The 23491-nt window shown below is 40.8% G+C and overlaps 1 protein-coding gene across 4 annotated transcripts in view; it reads left to right on the plus strand.

Annotated features, from left to right (window-relative positions):
* PAM (peptidylglycine alpha-amidating monooxygenase) overlaps positions 1-23491 on the plus strand; it is a 269957-nt gene that overhangs the window by 232154 nt on the left and 14312 nt on the right. For all 4 annotated transcript variants that reach the window (XM_054986265.1, XM_054986264.1, XM_054986267.1 and 1 more), the window contains 5 exons: positions 637-753; positions 1666-1738; positions 2112-2322; positions 9727-9927; positions 15189-15307. In XM_054986265.1, the coding sequence (XP_054842240.1) occupies positions 637-753; positions 1666-1738; positions 2112-2322; positions 9727-9927; positions 15189-15307 (721 nt within the window). The remainder of the gene's footprint in view (positions 1-636; positions 754-1665; positions 1739-2111; positions 2323-9726; positions 9928-15188; positions 15308-23491) is intronic.

Here is a 23491-nt window from a genome sequence, read left to right on the forward strand (position 1 = left end):
TTGACTTGGCTTTTGCTCTTGGAACTCCCCTTTGACTTTGGCCTTAAGGTTTGGACTTGAACCACCCTGCTTGGGCTGGCCCAGCCCATGACACCTCTCCTCCACTAGAAGGTGGCTGGATGACCTTGGGCCAGTCACAGTTTCTCCAAGTTCTCTCAGCCCCACCCACCTCACAGGGTGATTGTTGTGAGGATAGTGATAACACACTGTACACTGCTCTGAGTGTGGCATTAAGTTGTCCTGAAGGGCGGTATATAAATCTATCATCATCATCATTATAGGTGGACATAAGTAAATAAGTAAAAATAGGGTCTGTTTAAACAAGACGCTGTATGTTCAAAGTTTCACAAGTACATTATTTTGCTTGTCAGCTTAGCATTTTAATCAGCCCTTAAATGCTAAGGTTGGAATGTATCTAAAGTTAACCTGGCACAATATAAGCATGGTCCTTATCATTCTGTGTTAAGTAGACATATCAGCTATAAGTTTTTAACAGGAATGCTAGCTTCTTGCCTCTTCCCTTGATAGCTTGGGTCTTTACTGGGTACTGAAATTTCTATCTCAAACATGTTTATACTGATAAGCATTTTTCTTTTATTTAGCAATTTGACAGATATGTTTTTTTCTTTTATTTAGCTCTTTTGATAATAGATACATTTATCAACAAAAAGGACTTGGGCCCATTGAAGAGACCACTATTCTTGTACTAGACCCTAGTAATTCGGCTGTACTTCATTCCACAGGAAAAAATCTGTAAGTCCTTATTGTTTTACTTTTCAAAATACTTAGCCTCAGAGCAGGCATATATATGCTGTGCATTACATTACACATATTTAATTTAAAACAAAACACTTGTTGCCATTGCAATATCTGATTCAAATGAACACAACCTGCATGGGGAAAAATCTTCCTTAGGGCAGAAAGACCAAAAGAATAGGTTGTTGTTTTTTCCTTTAGGAGAAAGTGGGTTGGTTAGACAGGATCCTGGGGAAACAGGTTCCACCCCAAGGGGAGAAGTCTGGGCTTGGATTTGTTGGGCAGACATAGTAAGATCTTCTTAAAGGCTGTTCCATAATAATTCATTTTAGTCATTGTAACATTTCAGCTGGTGAACAATACAACTGATGGGTTTATTTTCTTAAGGGATGAAGTAATTAATTGTCTCACTGTGTAACATTTTAATTCATTGAAATGTGTAATTGCATACTTCATCAGATAGAGGGAAAATGAACAACCGCAAAAAAAAAAAACGGGGGGGGAGGTGTTGTTTATTTAAGCAGTGAATGGGACAGGGACAGTTGCGTCACTTATCAATGAAGTACATTGCAAACTATATCCAAAAATGTCCCGATACAGGTATGCCATGATGTTCTACACAGTTAGCATTCCCTGTGAATGTACTATCTGAAGAAAGTGATGGATTTTATTTTTGAAGTAAGCAATCCATGCTTTGATGGTAGTAACAAATGTAGCCTGTAATTCAGGAATGGTAGTAACCAGGTTCTGGAGAATTAAGTTAGGAGAGAAGAACGTGTGTGAGATCCGAGTAAGTTTGGATGAACAAAATATTTCTTGTGAAATAGAAGCACTGATCTTGGTGATTGAACAGAACAAATTATTCTACTATATTCCTGTTAATGTAGTTTTCATTTGTTTTGTTTACAGGTTTTATTTACCACATGGTTTGAGTATAGATAAAAACGGTAACTATTGGGTGACAGATGTAGCTCTTCATCAGGTATGCACAACTGACTTCCAGAAATACTGAATGAGCTCTGCAGCTCTGAATTTAAGCAGCTTCTGTCTCTTATTAACAACTTGACAGTATCATTTTTTCTCAGACTAGGAGAAGAATTGCCAAATATTCAGCTGCTTCATTTAGCATAACAGCTATGGATTGACACTGTACAAAAACACTGTTAAATTAACTTTGTTATATGCTTGATGGTGGATTTCTTTATTGAGCTTATGAATATTAATATTTACATAGTTGTATGTTGAAAGATCTTTTCCAGAGGGCAGGCATGTGATATTTCCTATAATTGGTAGCTTTTTCATTTTGGCCTTTAATTATAATATGTCATCAACTCCTTATCCTTTTACACTGATAGGTGTTCAAACTGGCATCGCGTGGTATGGAATTACCTTTGTTGACTCTTGGAAGGGCTTTTCAACCTGGGAGTGACAGAAATCACTTCTGCCAACCAACAGATGTGACTGTGGACCCAGCTACTGGCAGTGTATATGTGTCTGATGGATACTGTAACAGTCGTGTTATTCAATTCTCTCCAAATGGAATATTCATCACACAGTGGGGAGAAGGTACCAAATAAAAAGTTATTAGTTCAGTTAGTAAAACATTGCTCTGAAATGGCTTCTTTCACATAAACAAGGAGCAGTCTAGAGCACCCAGACTCGCTGAAATCTGTTGGACTTTTTGGATAAGGTAATGCTACAAAGCAAACAGTGCCGTGACCAACTAACTACAAAAACATTTACTATCCAATAAACTGCAGTGAAAGTTGTCTTGTTTGTAAGTTTCTTCCATCTTTTTTTTTTTTTTTGAAAAATTTTTATTGGGTTAGAATCCATTATTTCCACATTTACATTCAATTTTCCCCAATTTTTTCATCTCTAACCCCCTCCCTTTCCCCCCCCTTTTTGTTGACTTCCAACAGCTTTCCAACCCTTTGTCCCCTTTCCCTTACTTTTATTAGCTTCCTCTATCTAAAACAAATATATATTCTCCATTATTCTAAGCAGTACATCCTTAACTATTTTTAACATTATATGCCCAAACTGTAAGCCTTTGTTTCCATCTTAGATAAACAATTTATCCCAATTTTTCAATTTCAGGTATTTCTATATATCATAAACCATATGGATCATACATTCGTTTATATCAAACAATTTGACTTATTCTCTATATATATTACTCATTCTATCTTTTTATAATAGTTCTATATATCTCTCCTCACGTAGTCAATCAATTTGACCCATCTATATCTTCAGACATTCAGTTTGGTACAAAACTTGTCAGAAAAAAAAAGAAAATATTGTTAGTTAATCGCTCCTTATATTTAGTCCTTATAATTAATTATTTTCTCTATGTTCTGTTTGTTAACCTATATATATCTATATATATGTCAATCTATTAATCTGACTGCTTATTAATTCACATTTATCTCTTCTCCCCCCGGTAAAGTCTCCCCCCTCTACTTCAATACTTCAGTAGTTCTCAAACTGCCACAGTTTTCCTCCCACCTCCCATTTCTTCTCCAGGTATTGTTTCAGCTTCTCCCAGTCTGTGTTGAACTGCCCTGAGTCCAGATCTCTCAATTTTCTTGTCATCTTGTCCATTTCAGCCATATACAGCAATTTGTAAGTCCAATCTTCAATAGTTGGCACTTCTTGTACTTTCCATTTTTGCGCATACAAAAGTCTAGCTGCTGCTGTCATATAAAATATCAACTTCCTGTGTTGGGCTGGAATTCCCTCCATTCCCAAGTTCAGTAGCAGGAGTTCTGGGTTCTTATTAATTTGAAATTGTAAAATTTCACTCATTTCTCTTATTATTTCCCCCCAGTACTGCCTGGCTACCTCACACGACCACCACATATGATAGAGGGAGCCCTCATGCTTCTTACATTTCCAGCATTTATTAGAAGTATTCGAATTCCCTAGCGCAATCTTCTTTGGTGTCATGTACCAACGATAGATCATTTTATAAATGTTCTCTTTGATATTAATACATGTCGTTGTCTTCATTGTAGTTTTCCACAAGTATTCCCATGCCTCCATTGTTATTTCTTTATTAAAGTTTATAGCCCATTTCACCATTTGTGTTTTAACTATCTCATCCTCGGTATACCACTTCAACAGTACTTGGTATACCTTGGATATTCTTTTCTTATCTTCTTTAAGAAGGGTCTGCTCTAGTTCCGAATTCTCTATTCGTATACCTCCCTTTACAGAGTCCGAATTATATAAGTCTCTGATCTGTCTATACTGGAACCAATCGTAGTTAGGTGATAGTTCCTCTTGTGTCTTTATTCTAAGTTTGGATGCTTCAGTTTTAGTTATTTCTTTATACGTTAAACATTGTTGTTCATTATCAACAGCTCTCGGGTCTATCACCTCATATGGAACCACCCACAAAGGGGTTCCTTCTTGTAGATAAATTCTGTACTTCTTCCAGATTATGTATAGACTTCTCCGAACAAAGTGATGCAGGAACATCGAGTTGACCTTTACTTTGTCATGCCATAAATATGCGTGCCATCCAAATATTTTTTTATATCCCTCTAGGGCTAATAGTTTCTTGTTCTTTAATGTCATCCATTCTTTCAACCAAACTAGGCAGATTGCATCATGATAAAGTCTCAGATTGGGCAGTTGCATTCCGCCTCTTTCCTTTGCATCTTGTAAAACTTTCACTTTCACTCGAGGCTTCTTGCCTGCCCAAACAAAATCTGATATTTTCCTCTGCCATTTTTCAAATTGTTTGGAGTCTCTGATGATTGGTATTGTCTGTAGCAAAAACATTACTCTTGGTAACACATTCATCTTAACTGCTGCAATCCTGCCCAACCATGACAAATTCAATCTATTCCATTTAATCAAGTCTCTCTCTATCTGAGTCCATAGTTTTTCATAATTGTTTTTGAATAGATCTATGTTCTTTGCAGTTAATTCGACTCCCAAATATTTCACTTTACTTGTTACTTCACAATCCGTTGTTTCCATTAACAATTGTTGTTTCTGCTTAGTCATATTTTTGCATAATATCTTTGACTTCTTTTTGTTAATGAAGAAACCTGCCAAGTCTCCAAACTCCTTGATCTTATCTATCACTCTTGGCATGTTCTCCAATGGGTCCTCTACAATTAACATTATGTCATCCGCAAATGCTCTGACCTTGTATGAATAGTCCTTTATTTTTATTCCACGAATTTCATCATCTTGACGTATTTGTATCATCAGAATCTCCAATACTAAAATGAACAACAATGGAGATAACGGGCAACCTTGTCTTGTTCCTTTACTTATCGTCAATTTCTTGGTCAATTCATCATTCACCACAATTGCTGCAGTCTGGTCTCTATAAATTTCCTTAATTGCTCTGATGAATCTTTCTCCCAATTGTAGCTTTTCCATAGTGGCAAACATAAAGTCCCAGTTTAAATTGTCAAACGCTTTTTCAGCGTCAACAAAGAAGAAACCAACCTCTTTGTCACAACGCTTGTCATAATATTCAATAGCATTGATCACTGTCCTTAAGTTGTCTCTTATTTGTCTGTCTGGCAAAAAGCCTGCTTGTTCCTCCTCTATGACTTCCGAGAGCCACCCCTTCAATCTCTCCGCCAATATCTTCGCAAAAATTTTGTAGTCATTGTTGAGTAGCGATATAGGTCTATAATTTTTCACATTAGTCAGGTCTTGGCCCTCTTTTGGGATCAATGATATATTCGCTTCACTCCAAGTTTCTGGAATCCTTTGATCCCTTAAAACCCCATTCATCACCTCTTTTAGGAATGGTGCCAGTTCATTAGCCATTGTCTTATAGAATTTAGCCGTAAGTCCATCTGGCCCTGGCGCCTTTCCTAGATTTGCAGATTGTATTGCCTTACTTATTTCCTCGTCAGTTACTTCACTATTCAACTTATTTCTCCAAGCTTCCGAGATTTCTGGAAGTTTGGTTTTCTCCAAATATGACGCTATTGATTCTTTGTTTACTTCTTTTTTATTATACAGCTTAGCGTAAAATTTATAAAAGGCTCTACTAATGGTAGCCTGCTCCAAATACGTTTTGTTATCTTCGCAAATTTTATTTATTATCTTCTTTTCCCTTTTCTTCTTCAATTGCCATGCCAGGTACTTCCCAGGTTTATTAGCACCCTCAAACGCTTTTTGATTCAGTCTTTTGAGATTCCACTCCAATTCTTTATTACTCATTGCTGTTAGCTGTTCTTGAAGTATTTTAATTTCCTGGTATACCTTCTTTTTCCCTGGTCTCTTTTTTAGCTGTATTTCTTTGGCTTTTATTTTCTCCTCAATCTCTTGTCTTTTCTCCTCTTTCTTCTTTCTTGCTCTACCATTTAAGTCCATTAGTATGCCCCTTACAACCGCCTTGTAAGCATCCCAAACTTTATTGGTTGGTACTTCTTTATTCACGTTGTATTGTATAAAAAACTTTGTCTCTCTTCTCAGTATTTCCATATTCTCTCTTTCCTGTAACAAGTCCTCATTTATTCTCCATGCTTTCCTTTTTCTCTTTTTTCCAAATTTCCACATAATTGGGTTGTGATCTGAGCCTACCATAGGCATTATTTCTACCTCCTTAGTCCATAATGCTAAGTCTTTTGAGGCCCAGATCATATCAATTCTTGATAATGTAGAATGCCTTGCAGAATAAAAGGTAAACTGTCTGCTTTTAGGATATTCTCTCCTCCATACATCTTCAAGAGTCTCTTGTTGAATCAACTCAAAAAAAAGCTTTGGTAATAGTCCTCTTTTCTTTTGTGCCGTTGTAGTCTTTTTGTCTAGTTCCAAGTCTGTCACTCCATTGAAGTCTCCAGCAAGAATTATCTGGTCGTATGCAAGATCGTCTAAATGCTTCCTTAAATCCTCAAAGAAGCTTTCTTTTGCACCGTTAGGTGCATAAAGTCCGACTACCAACACTCTCTTTAAATTCCAAATACATTCCACTGCTACAAATCTAGCTTCCACATCTCTCATAACAAATTTTGGCTGTAGCTCCTCTTTTATGTACAACACCACTCCTCTTTTTTTCTTGTTGGAGGCCGCTACATATTCTTTGCCCAATTTTCCAGATTTTAAATATTTTACATCCTGCTTTCTGATATGGGTCTCTTGCAAACAAACAATGTCACATTTTTGTTTTAGTAGCCAGTGAAAAGTATTTTTCCTCTTATTCGGTGAGTTTAGTCCATTTACATTCCAAGATAATACTTTACACTCCATACTCATGATCTTGTTGGTAAGTCTTTTTCATTGTCCTTAATAAATCGCTCCATCTCTCGCTCAGATCTGATGCGTTTTTTGGCCCCTCCAAACTCAAAGGACACTCCTTCCGGTAACTCCCATCTGTACCTGATTTTCATGTCCTTCAAAATCTGAATTAGCACTTTATATTTTTTCCGGTCCAGTAACACTGATCTGGGCAGTTCCTTCATTATAATAATCGTCTTGCCATCAATCTCCAATGGATCTTGAAACTGTTTTGTCACAATCCTCTCTTTCATATTTCGTGTTGTAAACTGCACAATCACATCTCTTGGTAGTTTCCTCTGGGTTGCTATTCTCGAATTCACACGGTATGCCACATCTAGGATAGCCACAAATTCCTCCTCCTCCTTCCCCAGGTACTCAGCCAACACCTCAGTCATCTGTTCTTGCGCTGACTTTCCTTCCACTTCTGGCAAGCCACGAAAACGTAGCTGCTTCTCCATGTGTTTAGTTTCTGCAACTGACATTCTCCCCTTCACCAATCTCATCTCTGTTTGTTGCGTGTCTGCTAAATTCTCCATCGCGTCTTCTACTGTTTTAACTCTCTGCTGCGTTCCTTGTAATTCACTTCGTATTGTTTCCATACCTTTTTTCACTTCTGACAGCTCCGATTTTACTGTCTGTGTAACCTCTTTAACCTCTTTTATCAGCTCCAATTTCGTGTCCTTAAGTTCTTTAATCATATCTAAAAGTTTTTTGTCCAGGTTTTTATCCAGGTTTTCTATTGCCGATTGCCACTCTTTTTTTGACATCGTGGGGCTTGCTTTAGCTCGCTCCCACGAATCCGCTCTCTTCCTTAACTCCGTGGCGTAAAATTTAACGTTTTTCTATTTTAAATGTCCCGGTCTTCTTATAGAAATTAAGTTTTAAAGAGTCCAAAATGTCGGGCGTCTTTTCTCTATGGTTTCTCTATGATTTTGTAATCCAAGATGGCCTACTTCCTCTTCCGCTGAAGCCGCGACCCTTCCCCTTTCAAAAATGGCGATTCCCTACTTCCTGCCCTCCAGCAAGGGCCGCTTCTCTCCAGCCACTCTATTGTTATTACGCACTTCCTGTCTCCCGTCTTCCCACAGCAGATCTCGCGATGGTGTCTTTTTCTCACAGCTCCAAAGCCACAGGTATTCAAAACAATAGTCCCATTTCTTTAATAACTTCTTTAAACTTAGTCTCTTTTTAAATTCGATTCCTGCCGAGTCTTCCCCTCCTTTTCACTAGTCTGTTGCAGTTTAAAAATCTACTTTTTTTCCTCTCTGCTTTTATCAATCTGTCCCGTCTCAGAAGATAATGATCTTTACCTTCTCTTCACTTTTCTCGGGTTGTAATCGCTGTTTCGATTTTAAGTTCTCCTCTCAGCTTCTTCCCCCAATCGATGCTTGGGTATGTAGGTCTTATGCCAGCCGAATTGGCCCCAAAACTGCCGCAGAGATTATAGCCGACCCGTCGCAAGGATCGGGGGGAGACTCGTTGTGTAAAGCCCCCCCTCGTCCGAGATCTAGCTCACCCTAGGGTCTTGAGCGTTCTTTGCCTGCTCCCCGCCTGAGAGCAGTCGGCCGCGGGCTATTTTCACCCCGCCGGCCGGTTAAAACGGCAGTCCGGTCAGCTCCGCAAGTGGAGCTGCGTTAGACCTCCATGGATCCCAAACAGGAAGTCCCCAGTTTCTTCCATCTTATTGGTCAATTTCAAAAACAGTTACTGCCAAAAGTGTAACAAGAAAACTCCAAGGCAGCCTGAAAAGAATGCCTGATACATGCCGGGATGTAATGTAAATTTCTGTTTTTGTAACTGCCAAGAAGAAGACCGGAAACGAGACATAAATTGCTAGCACACCCGTTGCAGTTACGCAGCAAAATATCTGGAATAATATCCCCCATGGTTGTAATGGATGTTGCTCTTCTTAAACTTTGTATATGCGGCCTACCTTTGTGTCTTGAATGTTTATAACTTTTCAATGAGGCACTGTCACTTTATATATATAAGCACTGGTCACTTTTTCATTGTTATTTATTACATCTTTATTGTATTCAAGGGCACTCAGTACTTTATTGTAGTACGTGGTACTACTTTAGTTTTGCTGTGAATATGTGACCTTGATTGCTACTGTATACTGATCGATAAATGACTGCCTTGGAGTTTTCTTGTTACACTTTCTTCAGTAACTGTTTTTGAAATTGACCATTAAGATGGAAGAAACTTACAAACAATACGACTTTCATTGCAGTTTATTGGATAGTAAATGTTTTGGTAGCTAGTTGGTCATGGTGCTGTTTGCTCTGTAGTTTTGGGTTTTACCATGACTGTCTGTATTCCTTTTTGTTTTTGTATAATATGACAAAGCTGTCTCCAGGGAATACTACTTCACACTGCAAGTGGGAACTTTCATGGTTAAATTGCTCCTCTATATCCCCTTCCCTAAAATTCCTTCACAGATTCTCTCTGAAAGCTAGTGTGCACATGCATTGGATTGTTAAAACTAGTATACAGGACTTTCTCTTATCAGATTTTGTTGAAGAAATCGAGCTATTGATACTTGAGGAGTCTAATAGCATGCTTACAGCTGTTTGTGCATATTTTTTATGGTTGGACAAAAAGAAAATTCAGTATGTTCTTTTTATTTCTTCAACATAACTATCAGTATTTTTGGCCACAGGTGGTGATTTAAATCTCAATTCAGCCTGAAGTGGATATTTTCTGTTTCAGAAACTTCTTTAGCACAAGCCAAACCTGGCCAATTCAACATCCCTCACAGCTTAACCATGGTGGCTGATTTTGGTCAGCTGTGTGTGGCAGACAGAGAAAATGGTCGGATTCAGTGTTTTAAACCAGAAACTGGGGAATTTGTGAGAGAAATCAGACATCCATTGTTTGGAAGACAACTATTTGCAGTTTCTTATGCTCCAGGTAATTTTTTTTAGATCTCTCTCTCCCTCTCTCCACACACAAACATAAACTTGTTTGAGATCTCTGTTACTTGTTAAATGTTTCTATTTAACAGTTGAGTTTTAACATACAGTATGACAAGATAGAAAAGAGTCCAGTAGCACCTTTAAGACTAACCAACTTTACTGTAGCATAAGCTTTCGAGAATCACAGTTCTCTTCGTCAGATGCATGGAGGGTAAGAAGAAACTGGTCAGATATATAGGTGGAGAGGGGAGGGGGAGTAGATGCAATCAGTAGCTTCTGATAATGGGATCAGTTTGCTTCTGCTAATGAAATCAGTTACTTCTGATAATGAGATAACCATTCATAGTCTCTATTCAATCCCAGCTTGACTGAGTCAAATTTACATATGAATTCCAATTCAGCAGCTTCCTGTTGGATTCTGTTTTTGAAAGGTTTCTGTTGAACTACAGTGACCTTTAAGTCTTTGATGGAATGTCCTGGTAGATTGAAGTGTTCTCCCACTGGTTTCTGGATGTTGCCATTTTTAATGTCAGATTTGTGTCCATTTATTCTTTTGCACAGAGGTTGGCTGGTTTGTCCAATATACAGAGCAGATGGACATGGTTGGCACATGAGGGCATATATCATGTTGGAGGATGAGCAGCTGTAAGGGCCAGATATAGTGTAGTTGATACCATTGGGTCCTGTAATTGTATTTCCTGGGTAGATATGAGGGCAGAGCTGGCATCTGGATCTGTTGCAGGGTCTGGTACCTGTGTTGGTGACTCTGCTAGCCGATTCATGGTTGTAGGTGAGAAGTCATTTAAGGTTGGGGGGCTGTATGTAGGCAAGGGGAGGTCTTCCACCCAGGGCTTGTGAGAGTGAGGCATCATTTTCCAGGATGGGTTGTAGGTCACTAATGATACGTTGGATGAGTTTGAGCTGGGAACTATAGGTGACAACCAGTGGTGTTCTGTTGTTAGTTCCTTTAGGTTTGTCCTGAAGCAGGCTGTTTCTGGGTACTAGTCTGGCCCTGTCGATTTGTTTCCTCACTTCATTAGTTGGGTACTGTAACCCCAAAAATGCTTGTTGTAAATCTCTTAAGTGGGAGTCCCGATCAAGAGCACTGGAGCAGATACAATTGTAACATAAGGCTTGGCTGTAAACAATCGACCAAGTGGTATGTTTAGGGTGGTAGCTGGAGGCATGTAGATATGAGTATCGGTTGGTAGGTTTCCAGTATAAGGTGGTATTTATCTGTCCATTATGTAGTTGTACAGTGCTGTCCAGGAAGTGTACCTGTTGTGTAGAGTGGTCCAGGCTCAGGTTGATAGCAGGGTGAAAGTTGTTGAAGTCCTGATGAAATCTCTCAAGGGCTTCCTTCCCATGGGTCCAAATGATGAAGATGTCATCCATGAATCTTAAGTACAGGAGTGGTTTCAGTGGATGGGAGCTGAGGAAGCGTTGCTCCAAGTCCGCCATGAATATGTTAGCATATTGTGGTGCCATGCATGTGCCCATGGCTGTGCCATTAACCTGTAGATATAAGCTGTCACCAAATGTGAAGTAATTGTGAGTGAGTACGAAGTGGCAAACTTCATTGGCGAGATGTGCTGTGGTTTTGTCCGGGATAATATTCCTGATGGCTTGCAGTCCATCTGCATGTGGGATATTGGTGTACAGAGCCTCCACATCCATGGTTGCTAGGATGGTGTCATCTGGTAAGTTGTCGAAGAACTGTATTTTCCTGAGAAAGTCAGTGGTGTCCCATAAATAGCTGGATGTGCTGGTGGCATAGGGCCTGAGGATACAGTCCATATATCCTGAGACTCCTACTGTGATAGTGCCAATTCCTGAAACAATACTCCCCTCTCCACCTATATATCTGACCAGTTTCTTACCCTTCATGCATCTGATGAAGAGAACTGTGATTCTCGAAAGCTTATGCTACAGTAAAGTTGGTTAGTCTTAAAGGTGCTACTGGACTCTTTTCTATTTTGCTACTACAGACTAACACGGCTAACTCCTCTGGGAGTATGACAAGAGTAACTTTTGGAGGATGAGGTGCAGTTCCATTTCCTGTAGTGCATAATAGCTAACTTCTGAACATTTTTCCCTACTGAAATTGTTTAAGAAAATCTAATATAATTTAAGAGAATCTTAACATTCTAACCATTCTCAGTTGTGGTAATAAGACTGAACAAACCAGAGCAGATGGGCTCCAAGCCTTAAAAATATTTTATTTATTTAGGTATTCATAATCCACTTCTCTCCACAGTGGGGACCCAAAACAGCTTACAATGTCATTATTCCCACCACATTTTGAGAAACTCAGAAATTGCGGGTATGATGCAATGCGGTATTTGGGGAGTCTATAAGATCTTCTTAGTAGGCAACACATTGGGGCAATTACATAGTAGACACTTGTAATCATTTCCTAATACTCTATTCTTAATTAAAAGCAGCCTCTAGAGGCTGCAATTTGATTGGAGGAGCAGTAGAAAGTAGGGATGTGCACCCCAAAAAGATCTGAGTTTCCCACTGCAAGCTGCTTCGGGATTTGGGTATTTAAACCGCTTTGGTATGCTTCGGAAAGATTCGGCCATTGTTTTTAATGGGAAATGTTGCTCAGCTTTCTGGGTGCCTGGGGCTGCCATTTTCTTTCCAAATCATACCAGAATTGGTGGGGACCTCCTCCTAACTCTCCTCTCATGACCACCCAAGTTTCAGAACAATTGGACTTCATCCCCCCCCCCCAAGAAGGTACTCCATTCCATCTCAAATCTCCATTCCCTGTGGGGAAAACCAGGGGGGTCTAGGTGGTTGGGGGTGGCATTTTGCAAGCAAAATGCACCAATTTTTCAGGGTACCTACTCCCACCTGTCCCCTCATGAACCCCCCAAGTTTCAGGGAGATTGGACTTTGGGGGGGCATTCTGTAGCCCCCCAAAGAAAGTGCCCCTATCCTCCTCCAACCTCCATTATTTTCTGTTGGGGAAAACTACAGGAGGTAATCAAGGAGGTCTCTAGGGGAGCCAAATAGGGGGCTGGTGTGGCATTTTGCAAGCAAAATCCACCCAACTAGCAGAGGATCTTCTCCTAACTGTCCTCTCATGACCAAGTTTCAGGCAGATTGGACCTTGGGGTCCACCCCAGTGGAAAGTTTGCTTAAAGCTTTGACAAAAGGGCTTTTCCTGTCACTTCCTCCCTCCCCAAACTGCTCTTCACCTGCATGGGGAAAGATACTAATTTCCTCTTGTTACAGTAGGCAGTAGGTGTGTTCTATGTCTACCCTTAATTTTTGGTTTGTTTCCAAATGATCTGAGATAGGAGCTGTTGAAGTGGAATTATCTGTCACATCTCTTACAGGGAAGCTTAACTGTGGTTCTCAGTGTGATTAATCTCAATATCTAAATTCCATGTCACCTCCAGCCCTTGTGTCTTCTCCCATCAGCATTCCATCCTCTGCCTGGAAGTCACCTGTTTATAGCTAAACATACAGGAATTAAGCAATGCCAGTTACAGTTTCAATTATAGATGCCATATGACATCCCCTAATGTATAGATTGATAAAATCTTAGACCACATGGGAGGTAGCTGTTAGCTTAACCAGAAAGGTAGATGAGTTGCCTGTTAAGAAGGAACTCTGTCTTCCGCTTGCACTGCATACTGTCCCAGTATTCATATCCAAGGTTAACTGAGCTTCACTGTAGCCAGTAATGGATCATAATTTATTTCTGATGCCTTCTAATGTGGTTCATGTTGAATATTAGGAGGGGTCTAAGAGCATACCTGGAAAGAACTTGGAATATAGATGCATTTGACTGTCTTACCTTTTACCAAGCAGGGTAACTATTGAGGATTGGGTCAGTAAGTGAGTTATCCACTTTTGTGGATAATTGTGTTCTATCCCTACGTTTCCAAGGAGCGGGGGGCGGGGGGGGGGGAGCGTATATGGTTCTCTCCTACTCCATTTTATAGTTACAGTAACTCTGAGAGGTATGCTAAACTGACAGAGAACAACTGACCCAAGGTAACTCAGTAAGCTTCATGGCAAGCAGGAGTTTGAAATTAGGTTTTTCTAAACCTAATCCAGTACTCAATACTTCTGATCTCACACTGTTTATGAGCTTACAATGGCCAAAGCTCATAGTGTGAGATCAGAAGTGTTTTATCTGTTAATGCTTCCTGATGAAAGTGGTCTCCAAAACTAGGAGGAAATTTCATTCAAGAATATTGCATCATTAAGGAATGATCTCTGGGGTTAACATTGGAGAAGAAATCACCCATATATTCCAGATGCTAGAAGATGGTTTTGAAGAAGAAATCTTCAAAGATCAGTAAATAAAGGCCATTCTGAACCCTGGTCAGGACCTTTCCAATAGTGGCATCACAGTTTAATAATGTCTTCCCTGGATGATCCGCCTGGTGATATCTCTTTTGTCACTTCATTGCCAGGTGAAAATATTTTCCAGCTGGCAATTGGTAAATTGAGATTATTTATGTTTCTGATTATTTTTTACCACTGATGTCATTGGGAAAGTGTTCCTGCTGCTTATTTTTGCTATATAAGCTACTGGTATGTAAAGAAATACTTATAAATAATGCTGCATTTTTATTGCTTTTACATTTTTTCTTCATTGCTGCTGTTGTGTTGGTGCTTGTTTTCAGTGTTTATTTTATTAAGCAGTTTGTAAATATGAATGCATTTCCCATCTGATGATTGATAGCAGTTTTGGGCTTGGAAAGGCCAGGTACAAACTTTTGTCAGTATCAATATGGGTTTTTTCAGTTCCACACTGTTGATGCTAATAGGGTAAAGGCTACTCATGCTACTGTTTCCCTTATCATACTAATATCTCCATGGTAACTGTCATGAACCAAGCATTGTGAAAATGCTAAATATTATTCTTCATAAATTGACTTAAAAGAGGATAGAGTATGGAATGTTAACTTTCCTAGATACCTCCTGTATTTCTTTTTAATAGCATTTTCTCTTTTAATTGATTCAACGTTGGGAGCACTGCCAACAGCTTCCTAGCAGCCATGGCTGAAATAGTTACAACTGTGTGTTGCTGTGAAAGAGGTCTGAGTCCTCCCTGATTGAATTGCAGTGACAATTTCAAAAGCTGAAAAGAATGTCTCTGATTACCACCAATTGTGGTTCCTTGAGACAGTTTTCCTCTATCCTTTGTTGCTTTGGTGAGGCTTGTTTGTAAAAAGGAAGAATATAGTCATCCACATATAGATCACTGAAGTATGTTGTGTATGTTTGCAGGTGGTCTGCTGTTTGCAGTTAATGGAAAGCCTTACCCTGGAGACAAGGAGCCATTGCAAGCATTTATGATGAACTTTTCGACTGGAGAAATCATTGACACTTTCATTCCCCTTAGAAAGGTAACACATTGTGAAGCATCACTTGGTTTTATTAAAAATGCATGACCATTCATTTATTTTTCTTCTTTTCTATGCCTTGTGCACACTTCAAAATTCAGTAGGAAGAGTCTCAAATTATCTGGAAGGTGAACCCAAGTTATATTTCTTTGTTAATTCTTGAATGTTGTATTTATAGTGTAGAAACATTTATAGTGTAGAAACATTATGTTTGGCGTGCCAGCTTGGTTGCTATACTAGATGAAGAGGGTACCCAGAGAAATTACAGCTGTCATACTTGAAAGTTCCTGTGCCTGAAAAAGAGAGACATATTGTAGAAAAATTATAGTGGTATTTTATGATCTGAGACCTTCATAATTGAAGGGCTACCTCTGTAACCTCCCTGGGTCTTCCAAATAATTTCTGTTAGTCTTTCCTTGCACTTAAGATTTAGACTTCTTCAGCTTGATGTAGAGCTTTTGGGGCTGTGACCCCTGTATTGGCTAAGGGTAAACAAGTTGAAACTAAATCTCAAAAATACGGAAGTAATGCTGGATTGAAAGTCTGAGGGTTCCAAGGATGGTCTGCTCTCCACTTTCAATGGAATACATTCTGATTAATTTAAGAGACTAGGGTTTTTAACGGACCGAGCATTACTACTGGAGAAGCAAGCCAATGCAGCTGCAAATAAGTGTTCAGTCAGCTTCACTTAGCCCATCAGTTGGCTCCTTTCCTTGACTCTGCTAACCTGGCCATGTAGATTCATGCCATAGTTACCTTGAGGCTAGACTATTGTAATACACTCTACATGACTCTTTCCTTAAAGTCAGTTGGTACAGAATGCAGCATTCCAATTACTAATAGGTGATGGGCAGAACAAGAATGTCATGTCAGTTCTGCACTTGCTTCATTGGCTACCAATTCAAGGTACGATTATCAATTGAATTAGGCAAGATATGATTATCACCTACAAAACCCCTCATAGCCTAGGACCCACATACCTTCTGGACTGGCTCTCCTACTCTGCTCCATCATGGAAGCTTAGTTTGTCTGAGCGATACCTTCTGAAGGTACTCCCTCCAAATAGGTAAGATCAGCATCTGCCCACTCATGTGCATTCTCTGTGATGGCTCCTATTTTATGGAAACAGAAATGCCCAGGAGGGCATTCTTGGAATGGAATTGGAACTGTGGCAGAATAGAACAGTCCTGAAGGGAGTCTTCATATGGGAGTGGCTACTGCATTGCCTTGTACCTTTGTAATGCCACGTTCTGCATGGCTTGCACTATGTCAGCCTGGGCAGCTTGCTGTTCACATTGTCATTTAATTGTGTATTCATAATTCTGTTGCATTGTTCACGGAATGTCTTATACTGCTTGATGACATTTTTTCTCTTTTTGTACTCTGTAATCTGCTCTTGAGTTTAGTGAGAGTGATCAGTGTGACGGTTGGGGTCTTAAAAGAATGTTGAAGCAGAGGTAGCATGAGGTAAAGCTTGTCCAATTCGATCTGTACTCCAACCCTCTACCTGACAGACTTTACCAGAGTGGCTTCAGCACATGTGAGGAAAACAGAAAAGAGCAGTAACTTATTTACTTATCCCAGTGATAGGTTCAGAAAAAAGAATAGAAACTATTTACAGATACAACACAGTCTTGCTGGGCACATTCATGTATGAGGTTACAGTTGATAGATTAGGAGTGTAAAGAGCAGTTAGCGTCCAAGTTGGTATACTTGAGGTGAATATTGGCCCTCCCTCTACTACAAGGTTCTCACAGTGTAAATGTGAGCAGCTCCCCAAAACCACAAATCATACCTTAGTTCCCTCAGATATTGGGGCTTCAAGAGAACTCCAGTGCTAGCCTGGTTTTATATATATATATATATATATATATATATATATATATATATATATATATATATATATATATATATATAAACACACACGCACCCCAGTTTTTAAGACTGCCAAAGTCTCCTGAGACAGCTTCTCTCCCAACTAACACTCTGGAGATGCAAACCCTGTCTGATGTGAGCTGACAGTATAACAGCGTTTTTCTTTCCTTTCCATCTGGCTCCTCCAACCCTTTTCAAGGGTTCTGATTAGCTGCTAGATGATCTGCTCACACACCAACCGGAACTGAAGTGGATTGGTGTTTTTCAGAAAGGGGCAGGATCTTTGTCCATCTGTCACAGCAGGCTATAAATATTTGTTAAATAAAAAAAGTTAGATGAACACTCTGAAATAGCCTTCCTGATGAGTTCTAGAAAGCCTTCACCTTCTGCTCTTCAGAAGACAGTGTCCTTTAGAAAGGCTTTGGGGACTGAGCTGAACCTGATTGCTGTATATATGGTTCAGTGTTTAAGTTGTTTCTAGTTATGCTGCTTTTTAACGACTGCTTTTTATCACAAATTGTATGATGATTGTTATGTAGATACTGTATTTAAATGTGCTGGTGGTTAGTGACCTTGAACAAACGAGAGGAAAGGTATAAATCTTTTAATAAATCAGTTTTCCCACAGTGCATATTTAACATTGCTAGCCTTGAAGTGCAGAATAAGCTTGTGTACACATGAAAAAATAGGGATTTTGGAACACCAGCTATCATATTTTGCAGTGCCTGTGGTTAGAGAGGCATTTAGTATTTCAGAAACAACGTTCTGATGTGGCAATTTCATCTAGCTGTGAGAGTGGCACAAGCATTCATTGCACATTGTTTTGCAACCCCTGAGGTAGAGCGAAATGATGCATGGGGAGTAGATCTGAGACATGTGGCTTTTTAAAAGTATGCTATCATATTTTGCAGCATCTGAACCAAAGAGGCCTGTAGTCTTCCAAATATGAGGTACTGACATGTATCAATTTGTCATTAGACTGGCACAAATGCATACTCTGAAATACAGAACAAACTGAGTGTTTTGAAAACCAGCCATTATTTTGCTGTCCAGAGAGGAAATTTTTTGGCTTGAAAGGGGTTAGGAATGGGATTTTGCAGGAGTTTGGATTCATATTTTGGGACAACCTCAGAAGTATTCCAAATACAGAGTCCTTCCATAATTGCTCATAGAAGGTGAAGGTGGTAGTAGACGTAATATCAAATCAGAGTTCACAGCAGGTTCTCAAGCTGTTATGCAAGCCGAGTTTCCCTTGGCTTTGCAAATAAAATAAGAGCTGCATACCAGTTGATTGACCACTAGCTCAGCTATCTGCCTTTCCCCTTCTACTATGCATGAAGTAGGCTGTCTCTCTCTTTAAAAGCTTTGTAAGAAAGTTCCTGCCATTATGTATTCAACTTATTGCAAACCAAATTGCTCTAGGAATGAAGGGGAGGTTTCTTGGTAACATTGCAGGGGGAGAGGGAGCCATTTGGCATTGCTTTCAGCCAGCTTTTATTTCAGTTGAAAGGTATGTTTGGACAGAATGCTTTGAAGGGTGCTTCCAGAGCCATCTTGGTGCTCTAAAAACACTTTCTGTCTTCATCTTCAGATTGCCATTGCACACAGGGTAATTCTGCATGCTTGAAGTTTTCAGGATCATCAGTAATAACTTTCATCCAGTGCTAGGGAAGTCTTCAGAATATGACGATATAATTTTACAAGCAAGCATCTTGGTGATCATCGCTTTTCCCTAAATACTGATGTTGAAATGATCAGCTGAAACCAGAGTAGCCCCATCAGTTGCCCTTCTACAGCCCCCAAAACTGCTTATGAGATATGGCTACATGCAGAATTGCGCCACTAAGGTTGGGTTATTCCTGGTGAGGTATAACACCTAATACAATCACACAATACCCAAAGAGCTAAATTTGGAGACTTTGTCTTGGATACTGAGTAGGCAGGCCTTTTTAGATTTTCTGACTGACGTTGTTTTGGAAATGGGAATTTTCTTTCAAATGAATTTGAATCACAGTGACTTTAAACTGCAAAGTGACAGATGAAGTGTTACATTAATAGGAATTTGTGTCTGTTGAGGGGTATATGTGGTTGGAGTCATGAAGGGTTTCCAGGAAGGAAAGAAAAGCTTTCTAGCAGAAATGTGTGCCTATGAAAAGGAGGAGGAAACCCATCTATATAGGATTTTCACTCCTGGGTCCTAGATCTGTACTGCAAGGCTAGAGGAGCGTGCATGAAAATGTTTAGAAACTTGAGTTTTTAGATAATGCTGCTGGTTTTGATGTGTTTTGTGTTGATCTGATCAGTTGCTTAGCTGTGTATATATTTTGTATTATTTCGCCCAAGACAACATGTGAATCTGGACTAGGCTGAAAGGCAGGAGAGAAATTGATTGCAAATAATATCTTGATGTTTCATGGTAGTAGAAGTGGGTTTTTATCCTACCCGCTGCTTAAAATTCTGCACAAGAGTCACTTCAGTGAACAAAGATAAAACCCTATTTTCCACTAAGCAAGCTAGCTTTAAATTGTGCCTCACACAGTTTCTGGCTCAGAGTTTGCTCAGCACACAGCAGCTTATTGCTTCATATGGAAAGTCCTTTTATTTAATTAGGCTGCAGCCACAAATAGGCAGAGTTCAAGCCAGGAAATAAATTTGATTTGTTAAGCCAAATAAATATAAGAGATTTCAGTAGTCTGAGGCCAAGTCACTACATTGCTATTTGTTTTCCCTGTCCCAGGTCTTTCTTCTGCTAGTTAGTTTGAATCTACCTCCATGCATGTAGCATCAGTGTGCCATCAGATTAAAATTAATGAGCGTGCTGGATAATTATTTGTTTTGAAAACTTAAACCCAATGTCATATGTGCTGTGAATAATATCCTTCTTTCCCCTGCTAAGTATTTTAAGTGTCTGTTATAGAGAATTTGAAATTATTATCATTGCCCATTAAAATTTAGGTTTGATTATTTTTTAAATATGGATGTAAGCTCCAAGATCATTTCCAATATAGAACATCCTGGGCCTTTTATCTTCTTTTTTATGTATCTCTTCAACACAAAGTACATTTTGGCTGTTTCCTAGTCATATCAATGCTAAGCAGAGAGAAATCTTTCATTGGGTTTCTGACGATTGTTTATATAGCACTTCAAAGTGGCCTTAATAATTTTAATAATTATTTAATAGCACTGCATTTGTCCTGAAACTGATGGAACAAACTAAAAGAATAGCCAGCAGTTTGAACCTAGTGGATTAGCTATAGTTTAATGTGTTGGTGTAGTGTTAGACTAGTATCTGAAAGACCCAGGCTCCAATACCCAATCTGTCATGGAAACTTGCTGGGTGACCTTGGGCCAATTGCATGCTCTCAGCCTAACCTACCTCACAGGGTTGTTGTGCAAATAAAATGGAGGAGAGGAGAATGCTGTAAGCTGTTATGGGTCTCCATTGAGGGAAAAGGTGAGGTATAAATCCTCACACAGATTTGTGTGAAGACACCCTCCTTTTTCACCATAGATATCACTGGACTTCCTCCTAGGGTTCCTAGACGCCCACTAGTGGCAGACAAACTCTTGGGGGTTTGCCGTGTTGCCCACTGATCTGCCATCGATCAGTAGGAGATGGCAAGCTCCCTAGAGGTCACCCGCCACTGGCAAGCACCCCATGAACATGTGCTGTGTGTGCTCTCCTGGGGGGCACAACAATGTCACTTCTGGAAGTGACGTCATCACACTGGCCTCAGGAGTGCTTCCACACTTCATTTGGGGCCGATTTTGGCCCCAAACGGACTAAATCAGCCTCGTGTGGAGCACAGGAGCAGTTCAGCAGCTGGTGCAATGACAGCCCTTCCAGAAGTGACATCATCACGCAAGTGCCAGAGCGCTCATGAAATGGAGCATGTGATGGACACGAGGTAAATGCCAGGTTCTCCCCCCACCCCCCGCCCATTGGGAGGGTATAGGTACCTGGCAGCCTGTACTGGCCTGCAGGTTCCCAGTACTGGTGCCGAGAGGCGGGCTCCAACACCCAGTCCAAGGCTGGGACTCCAGGGGCTAGGAGAGGCGTGATCATTCAGTTCAAGGCCAGGGTTCGAGCAGGCAAGCTAGGCAAAGTCAAGCAGTCCATGGTCAGAGTTCCAGCAGTTAGATTAGGCAAGGTCAGGCAATCTAAGGTCAGGGTTCTGGCAGTCAGGCGAGGCAGGGTCAGGCACTCCAAGGTCAGGCTTTCAGCGAACAGGTAAGGTAAGGCAGAGTGAATGGTTTCACAGCGATTGTACGCGTTGCATCCAAACCCAGCAGCCTCTCGGGGCTGGTTTTATAGCCCCAGGACTAAGGGCCATGAGTGCAGCCAATTACTTGGGAAAGGATCCTGCACCTACTCTTTCTCATCATCAGAGAGCAGCTGGCGTGGGCTCAGGAGATCTGCACTTTACCTCCATGCCTGCAGTTCTATTCTCAGCTTCTGTTTGCAGCGCTCTAAGGATGGAGGTGAAGCTGGAGGGCTGTAGCCAGCTAACTGAGTTTCACCTGCTGGATCAGAGCTAGAGGGTGTTGGCTCTGCCCCAGCTGTTGGTTGTACCTGCTGATCAGCATCCAGCTGATCAGCTTCTGTTAGCTCCCCTTCTCCTGAGGAGTCCTTGGCTTCTGGCCGTTCAAGGCTGGCTGCACGGGGCTCCTCTTCCCCTGAGGAGTCCTCACTATCGCTGAGCCCTAGCTGACTCATGACACAATCCTACTTCCTCTATACTTCTGAACATATGCTTTAAATGTAAAACTCCACTTGTGATATTTATTATTTATTTATTTTGTTCAATTTATATTCCGCCCTCCCCACATCAGCAGGCTCAGGGCAGATTACAACCAAGTTTAAAATCATATTTCACAGTATATACAATTAAAAACCATAAAACATCTTAAATACACAGACTAAAATACATATATACATATGTGTGTAGTATATATATATCACAGCGGCACATAATCTAAATGACCACCTCTAGCCATCTCCAAAGCATTTTGGCAGGGAAATATGAGAGATGGAGGTATCACTAGTAGGGAGGGCATATGTTGTACTCCCCAGGCTAGGGGGCACCGCCTCGCATCAACCAAATGCCTGGCGGAACAGCTCTATCTTATAGGCCCGGCGAAAAACTAACAAGTCTCTCCGGGCCCTGGTCTCATTGGACAGAGCGTTCCACCGGGCTGGGGCCAGGACTGAAAAAACCCTGGCCCTGGTTGATGTCAGGCGGGCCTCCCTAGGGCCAGGGATCTTTAGTAGATGTTTATCGCTAGAGTGAAGAGTTCTCTGGGGTTCATATGGGGAGAGGTGGTCCCACACATATGCCGGTCCTAGTCCACATAGGGCTTTATAGGTTAGTACCCAAACCTTGAACCTGATTTGGTACTCCACCGGCAGCCAGTGCAGCTGATGCAATACCGGTGTTATATGTATATGCATTGGCATTCTGGTGATGACCTGCGCCGCTGCATTCTGTACCAGCTGTAACCGCCGGATCAGGTTCAGGAGAAGCCCAGCGTAGAGTGTGTTACAGTAGTCCAGCCTAGAGGTGACCATTGCTTGGACCACTGTAGTCAAGTTGCGGGACGAAAGATAAGGGGCAAGCTGCTTGGTCTGTTGAAGATAACAAAAAGAAGACCTGACAGCCGCAGTGACCTAATCCTCCATCATCAAGGAGCGATCAAGGATCACCCCCAGGCTCCTAACTCTCAGAGCTAGTGTAAGCACCGCCCCATCGAGTGTAGGAAGCCGGGGTCCCGAGTCCACGTTTCCGCAGCTCAAGTACAGGATATCAGGATATCAAAAGCTGGGGTCGATCCAGGCCGGCTGTCCAGCAACAGATACAGCTGGATGTCATCTGCATATTGGTGACACCCAAGCCCGAAACCTCGCACCAACTGGGCGAGGGGGCGCATATAGATATTAAATAATAATGGGGAGAGTATCACCCCCTGTGGCACACCACATATTAGTGGCCTATGGGATGATATCTTCTCCCCCAGTGCCACCCTCTGTCCCTGATCATGGAGAAAGGAGACTAGCCACTGTAACGCTGTCCCCTGAATTCCCACATCGGTGAGACAGTGAGTTACGCTGCTGAAAGATCTAATAAAATCAGCAGCGCTGATCCGCCTCGATCCAGATATCTGCGAAGATCGTCTATGAGGGCGACCAGCAATGTCTCCACCCCGTGTCCTGGGTGAAAGCTGGACTGGAAGGGATCTAGGGCTGAGGTCTCCTTCAGGAAATTCTGCAGTTGTTTCTCTGCTGCCCGCTCAATCACCTTACCCAGAAATGGG

Source organism: Eublepharis macularius, chromosome 8 (assembly GCF_028583425.1).
Source record: "Eublepharis macularius isolate TG4126 chromosome 8, MPM_Emac_v1.0, whole genome shotgun sequence".
NCBI lineage: Eukaryota > Metazoa > Chordata > Lepidosauria > Squamata > Eublepharidae > Eublepharis > Eublepharis macularius.